The sequence below is a fragment of the Montipora foliosa genome, chromosome 7 (assembly GCF_036669935.1).
Source record: "Montipora foliosa isolate CH-2021 chromosome 7, ASM3666993v2, whole genome shotgun sequence".
NCBI lineage: Eukaryota > Metazoa > Cnidaria > Anthozoa > Scleractinia > Acroporidae > Montipora > Montipora foliosa.
This window is the reverse complement of record NC_090875.1, coordinates 13,027,292-13,034,791: the sequence shown is the minus strand read 5'-3', so window position 1 is coordinate 13,034,791 and position 7,500 is coordinate 13,027,292. Positions and strand designations below refer to the sequence as shown.

Sequence of the window (7,500 nt, the reverse complement as noted above, 5' to 3'; positions counted from 1 at the left end):
TTGAACACCTGCCCACTTCCTCTAAAACAGATAATAAAATTATATGTGTGAATCATCTTTTTGTAACACACATACAGTACATGTAAGGTGCAAATTAATGCACTTAGGAATCTTTTCAAATGCAAGTTAGGGTTGCAGGTACACACATGTACATTTTGTATAATTAGGTTTGTCAAGGAGTACTCACCTGGACAAGGCTAAATCCAACAGATCCTGCAGGAACATCTTCAGAAACCTTTATGGTAAATACATATCCTTGGGGAGCATTAGTTCGTACTTCAACATGTCTGAAAACAAGAGAGCAGTAATCACTGGGGTGAAGTTGATTATTGACAACAAAGTACTGAACATATAAATTTCCATCCAAACAATAAAACCTTGCATCGTTAAGGATAAGAATTAATGTTATGACCTCATCTGTCTACAAAATAGTGAACTCTTGGAGTAAAACGAAAATGTGCACTGATAAGTACAGTTTTGCTGTTACTTACGATGTACAGTACATGTGCATTGTCATTCACAAGCTGTTCTAAAAACAATATTGTACCATAAATTTGCAATATTAGGGTGTACTAGAGTTATTTCCATTCCCAGAAAATTTACATGTATTCAAACAACCAGTTCTACCCATTAAAAAACTGTCATCCCTTCATATACTGTACACCTGTACCTTGGGTAATCCATTGCCACACCAACATTAAATGCAACTACCAGGGGTTTCAATAGAAGCCGGTTACCGGTGGTATACCGCCGCCTGCTTTGCTTCACACCGCCGGCTAGTTTGCCTTCATTTTCACTAAAAATGCTATCATAAACTTGTCAAACTGCCGCCTTCAATGGGCTATCACGGACGGTTATTTCAGAAGTTATTGAAACCCCTGAACTACAGGCTGTAATTGTTATATTTTACCTACAAAATTACTACAAGGGCATTGTACATGTCCAGCTTTATATTGTGTTGATCTTTTATTTTTATCGGTTCACTAAGTATAGACATTGGGTGCCTGAGATAAAAATTCCAGGTCAGCTCCTAAATGGAGACAGCTGCTCCCATGGCTGGGCAATCCCAGCAACCCAGCCAAGAGCCCTCAAACAACATGGGAGACACATGAGGCACTCATTACACTGGAAAAAAAAAGGGAGTCGGAAAGGGAAAACAACCAATAAAAACATTTTTGCTGCGACACAATCACGATTAAACCGTACAGTAACAAGCCCAGGAAAGAAAAGCATGCATATGTGCACCAACAAAACATCCACTGACCACAACTGGCACATAAGTGCTTCAGTTGTTGACTCTTTTAACTTACATTTAACTGCAGCATATACAGTCATGCAAATTGCATGTATGTGTTAACTTAAAGGTTGTTGCATGTATGCCATTGTATAGTATATATAGGCAAAATCCATTCTCAGGTTGAATCGGCTGCCATTTTAACCTACAGTAGGTTAAATTGGTGATCCTCATTTTACCAAGGTTGAATAATTATGTATTCAGATACATTTACTTAGGAGTCTAAATTGAAGGGTTGTGTCATACCTCATTGAACAGGCCTCAGGATTGGCCAAATTTAAAGAACAATAAAACAAACAAAGATAACAATGGATTTACATGTGTAGCACAGAACACAATAGGAAGTACGACTCTATACAGACAATGAAATAATGATCATGGCTTCTGATAGGATGCGGAAAAAAATTAAAGATTACGCGGAAATTTTTGGCCATATTATGCGGAAACATGCGTTGATTATGCAGAAATTACACCGGATTATGCGGAAATTTAAACAAGTTATAAAACTAATAATTAGGCCAGTCCAATGTATTTACATGCTTACGGTAAATCCGTAATCGAAATTGCAACCAATACAATCGCATTTGTGACTGAATTTTTGCCCTTAGGAGTCACCAATTTGCGACCAGCTTTCAACATTGAAATAAAAGGGTTAGCAGTTGGGATTTTGCCACAACTTTTGGTAAAATAAATAAAGGGATAAAAAATTATTTTGTTTCTCGTCATGAATTTTGCTTCAATTTGGAGATAATGGAGCAAAATTGTAATACTTTTGGAGCGCGATCCATTCCCTCGATCATTGACTTAGTTTCTTATCAGTCACGTCATTTGCTGAAGTGTAACTGTTTCTCGTCCAATGGAAAGCATTGTAGGAACAAAAACTAGGGTCCAGGCTCATTGGCGAAAAAATGCGCGGAAACTGCTTACGATCTTTCTCACGAAGTTTCATCTTGGGAACGAAATGGTGTGTTTTCTTCAATGTTCAGGAAAATGAGTCAAGGCTGTTGCCTAACAGGAGCCCGGTAGCCTGGGGCTCCCAAAGAATAGCTCTGGGCGCCTTAATTTTTCACAGCAACACCTTTCACTTCATATGTTGGGCTCCTAAGTTCTCAGCGTTTAGCTCTGAGGGCCCCTTTAAAATTTTCTTAGGCAGCAGCCTTGTAAGTGTTTCAAAACAGTCAATTTCTTCGGCTTTTATGTTTTTGAGGATGTTAAGAAGCTGCTTTATCACTAATATCAGGTTTTTCTTCTGTTTTTTTGCGGAAAATATAGGAATTATGCGGAAAATATCGGAATTATGTGGAAGATGCGGATTTCAGTGAATTATGCGGATCCGCATCGCCGCATCCTGTCAGATGCCATGTAATGATGGTGTTCAACAAGAGGTACGACCCTACCCAAATTAAAGGGACAATCACGCAAAATGATGTAATTTCATGACACCCAAAATGCCCAAAAAGTAGAATGAAGCATTGCAATAACCACATAAAACTGTTGAACAACATAAAAGAAAATACAGCAAAAGGAAAAAGAAGTATGGATGAAATAAAAGCGTTGTTTTAAGTACTGTTGTGTGTGTCTTCTCTTTGCCTGTATTCACCATCTTGAAGAATGCTGGGTATTGTGAGACACTGGGAAACAATCTTGTTCCCCGGTCCCTTTGATGCTCAGGGCATGAACTTACTGCCTCAATATCTAGAACCTTCTACCAGATGAATTTATTCTTAGCTACAACCCTGAATACAAAAACTGATAACATAATACAAAACATTAAGATGTTTTCAGATGTGTAAGACACAGCTTCAGGGAAGGTATCGCTGTTTTCAGTCTTTTTGGGGGAGGTTTCAACCTAGATTTATAAAATGAGGGTCACCATTTTAACCTACAGTAGGCAAAAATGGATTCAACCTAAGACCGCATTTGACCGACAACATATACATGTACAGTATGTACAATACACCTTGCATTTGTCCAGGGGTTTCATTAAGTTTTAAAGTAGACAACACCTTGTGATAGAGTAAGCACACACTCCTATATATAGTCTGGGTTTAACCTCCCTTGCTGTCCAACAAAAATCTTCAAGAAAAGCCTGTAAATTTAATTACGATGCCTGGTAATTGCTGGTCGGTCAGGGATGGTGGAGCCATAAGAAGAAAAACATCTGTCATTTTACGGTTGATCCACGTTCATTTATTTATTTTTTATCTCGTCGAGAATGATGACAGTAGCATTGCTGAGCTTCAAGATTTCAAAATTTTCTGGCGGAGAATTTCCCCAGAACCCCCTACAAGTTAGCGTCTCCGGCCCTTGCTTGTTAACCCAGCAAATACCCCCCCTTCCCCACCCCCCAATGCTAAATACGCTCCGCCGTCCTGGGAACAAGATTAAGTTAACACATCGAGAGCGAAGTGAGCGCTTCCGGTGACGCCATTAATTTTAAAACTGAACATTAACGACCATGATATCATTACAAGGATACACATTGGATTCCATTTCTCCAATATTGCTCAGGTGGCATGTTTCGCAGGTGACTTCAATTAAACTCTTTTTTTGTTTTGTTTTTTGTTTTTTTTTTCTAAGATTTCGACGCGACTATTTCGTATCCTTTTCACATCGAAGGAAAACTAGAGTTCAGCCGAGTTCTTCAGTACTAACTGCTCTGAAAGATTCTGTTTTCAAGCCTAAAGGTAACTTGAAACTGAGCTGCTAATCATTAAGCTTAAATTACACGTCACCAAGAAGAAAGGCTAATTACTGTAGGGTCACTTACTTCACTCTTTCTGGATTAAAATCATTTTCGTTGACGACAAGACAGTTTGCCAAGGACAGCTTATCCGACGGGCACTTAGACACTTTCACCTGAACCATTGCTTGCGATTTTCTTGATTTCCAAGGAATTTTAAGTACTCTCTTGCAAAACCAGTTATATATTACGATAAAGCCACGCGGCCATCTTTTTTTCCCTTGCTATTGTCAGGGCCTTCAGTCGTCCATGTCAGCGGTCGTTTAAATGCGGTATGTATTGAGTAACATTGGATCATTTCTTTCCATCCCTCAAACTGCCATTTCCCTTTTTATTACCTCATTGATGAGGAAGTCTCAATGAGGTATAGTGAGGGGGACTTCAGGTGCTCACTCGATCACTCGTTCACTCGATCAATGGGCTGTTAACTTTCGGCTTTCGTTCGGACGGCCGAATTGGTGTACGAACGTTCTGGAACGGAAGCGCTAAGCGCACGTGTCCCAAGTGCGAATCCTACCCTATGCTCTTATTTCATTATTTTTAGGGGACGTTCTGAATTTTCCATCGAATCATGAAATTAAAGTCTTAAAAGTCGTAGAAGAACAGTGTTCCAAGTATCTTTTGAATTCACGATAAACTTGTGTCACAGGTATTTAGTAGTCGGATATGCTCGGTCTTGATATGGAAAATGTTCGGCTGAAGTCACATGACAAAGCACACCGTAGATCAGCCATTTTTATTCAGCGACGGCAGGAGAGGAGTTTACGACTTTCAGGTAAGAAGTTGATGTTTTCTGTCGTTCTTTCTCACAAAATAATTAATAGGAAACAATCATATACACAACAAACCACTGTCGAATCATCCGTGCAACGAATTTTAATTCGCTGTGGATTCGACTTTCCAAGACAAACTCACATTCCAAGTTATTCCAAGGTTCCAAGTCAATCAAAGTTGAATCTGTTGAATATAAAGCTTTGCAGAACTGAAAGTGAATTTAATTGGAATTGAAGTGAACTGCAGTGAATTTGAGTTTCGTTGAGCTGGATTTGCTGTAGCGAGAAACTGAAGAATAGTGATAGCGTTGGTGGGTTTCTCAAAATGGGAAATAGGTTAGCACAATATAAAGTTGCTATTGGAATGCATAAAATTTAGGCTTGATTCTAGAATACCCCCTCACTTACATTGAACCTTAGAAAGCTGCTACCGCAGTCCCGCAGTTGTGCCTAGTTTACTTGTGCTACCGCAGTCCCGCAGTGGAGCGTAATTTACAGTACTCCACACTCGGCACTGCCACGACGGTCCCGCGGTGGTTAAATCTTTCACTGTTGTTATGGCAATTTTCAAAAGCTGGAACCAGGGCAAAAAAAACTACATCGCCTGAAACTGTGTCGATGTCTTTTTTATGTATTCTAGCGTCGATTGTCCCTCGACATTTTGCGAAAAGTTGACATTATGCGGCTTTGTTTAATTATTGTCTCTTCCCAAAGAAAAAATATCACAATTAAGCAATCCATCAATTAATAAATCAATCGCCTTTTATGGCTTGATGTATAATTTACACTTCTGCGTTTCCATTCACAGTCGCGCGGCCTTCTTTGTTTATTCCCTTGCAATACAAATTCAATCAAGTGTTACTTCAATTACTCGAACCAACTTGTTGTAAATCACTTTCATCGGACACTGTTCATTATTTCAATCGAAAAAAAGTTCAACAGAACGCATGCTTTCTCCTTTTAGATGAGTTACGCACACCAAAAACAATAAACAAGTAACGTTGTTCTAGCAGGACTTGGCTAGGAGGTGACACTTTTTATAGAATCAACGTTCGACGATATCTATCTCAATGACATCTACTTCATGAATTAAAGCGGGTCAAGTTAGGACGAAAAAAACCAATATTCTTACGGCATTGTCTTTAAAGTCGTTTTGCTAATACGTTGCTATCGAAATGCTTCACTATAATGAAGAGGCTTACATCTACTTTATCGTAGGAATCTTCAAGCATAATTACATGCTTAACCAATCATAATTACATGGGTAACATTCCAAACATGTAATGCAGGCCAGCATTTTTTCATACGAAATAAAAGTGAATGACCTGAATTTCTCTCATTAACTACCAGTTGTCAAACATTTTGTTTACACGATCTCCACACTGACTGGCCGACAATTGTCACTCTTTTAAAATCTTAGCTTTTCTTTTACGGTTCCGTTAACTACACGTTCTACTGAGAGCGTGTGAACAATATAGCACTCGTTTACTGATTAAGCCTAATAAGCGCCCATTCAGTGATAAGGCCTAAGCACTCTTTTCAAATCTTAGCTTTTATTTTAGGGTTCGGTGAACTACACGTTCTACCGAGATCGTGTGAAGAATATAGCACTCGTTTACTGATTAAGCCTAAGCGCCCGTTTCAGTGATTAGGCCTATAAGCACTTTTTTCAAATCTTTCCTTTTATTTTACGGTTCGGTTAACTACACGTTCTACCGAGAGCGTGTGAACAATATAGCACTCGTTTACTGATTAAGCCTAAGCGCCCGTTTCAGTGATTAGGCCTAAGCACTCTTTTAAAATCTTAGCTTTTTTTGGGGTTCGGTTAACTACACGTTCTACCGAGAGCGTGTGAAGAATATAGCACTCGTCTACTGATTAAGCCTAAGCGCTCGTTTCAGTCATAAGCCCTAAGCACTCTTTTGAAATCTTCATTTCCCTTTCATTTTCTCACTTGCATTCATTGCCCACTATGCACGAGCGTTTCAGGTGGGCAACTTAATGACGACGATCACTGCTTTCATCTGTCAGAGCTAACTTTGAAAAAATATGCCTGCGCATTGAAGCGCACGGCGCGCGCTGTGGCGGGAAATTCAATTAAAGAAAATAAAGCCCTTCAAATGTTTTTCTACATGTAATGCCAATGGCTTCCCAAAAAAAATGTTACGTCTGTTGTTGCAAATCGTCGTCGCGCTGGTATAGCGTTGTTAAGAATATTGTGGAAGACGTGAAAAAATGTTTTAATGTGGAAACATCGTGCGACGATGCGTGTTTGTGTGCCTCTTGTCGGAGAAATTTGACCAGATGGCAACGAAGTTGCGACGAAGAGAAAGAAAAATATTTTGTAAAAGCCCAATCTCGAGGAAAGGCATTTGTCAACAAAACAACCCTAGCTCAACAGGACCGGAGGCTTGCCGTAACAAATATCACCGAAACAAAAACAGCCCCAAAATCGTTTCTGCTGTGTTTACCGGAGGTCGTGCTGTTGGATATTTTTAGATATGTTGGCATCGTAGATATTTGTAACTTGAGACTGACTTGCCAGTATGTAAACATAATTTGCGCGTCCAACTATTTGTGGAAATTTCTGTTAGAACGTGACTTTCGGGAAGCAATTCTACTTTTAGACGATAAGTTGTTATCAGCGTCTTCAGTAGCGTACAGATTTTTGTACTCGGCTACGCTCTCGT

At 39.3% G+C, this 7,500-nt stretch overlaps 3 protein-coding genes across 8 annotated transcripts in view; 2 read left to right on the top strand and 1 right to left on the bottom strand.

The window, feature by feature from the left end:
• LOC138010577 (vesicle-fusing ATPase-like) overlaps positions 1-4,283 on the bottom strand; it is a 58,621-nt gene extending 54,338 nt beyond the window's left edge. For 2 of the 3 annotated variants that reach the window (XM_068857555.1, XM_068857556.1), the window contains exons 1-3: positions 4,065-4,190; positions 188-235; positions 1-21 (exon numbers count right to left, since the gene is read on the bottom strand). The exon at positions 1-21 is cut by the window's left edge and continues 19 nt beyond it. Coding sequence is in view for 1 of the 3 variants with exons in the window: in XM_068857554.1 (XP_068713655.1) it covers positions 1-21; positions 188-287; positions 4,065-4,162 (219 nt within the window). In the remaining 2 variants the exon portion in view is untranslated. Of the gene's footprint in view, positions 22-187; positions 288-4,064 lie in introns of all 3 variants that reach the window. The other variant, XM_068857554.1, reaches the window with a different exon arrangement.
• Positions 4,284-4,449: 166 nt separating this feature from the next.
• The window catches only part of LOC138010640 (uncharacterized), a 62,409-nt gene continuing 59,358 nt past the window's right edge, over positions 4,450-7,500 (top strand). For 2 of the 4 annotated variants that reach the window (XM_068857617.1, XM_068857614.1), the window contains exon 1: positions 4,450-4,812. In XM_068857617.1, the coding sequence (XP_068713718.1) occupies positions 4,744-4,812 (69 nt within the window). In that variant the 5' untranslated portion in view covers positions 4,450-4,743. The remainder of the gene's footprint in view (positions 4,813-7,500) is intronic. The other 2 variants (XM_068857616.1, XM_068857615.1) reach the window with 1 other exon arrangement.
• The window catches only part of LOC138011118 (uncharacterized), a 6,319-nt gene continuing 5,772 nt past the window's right edge, over positions 6,954-7,500 (top strand). The window contains exon 1 of the mRNA XM_068858102.1: positions 6,954-7,500. This exon is cut by the window's right edge and continues 188 nt beyond it. Coding sequence (XP_068714203.1) covers positions 6,954-7,500 — 547 coding nt within the window.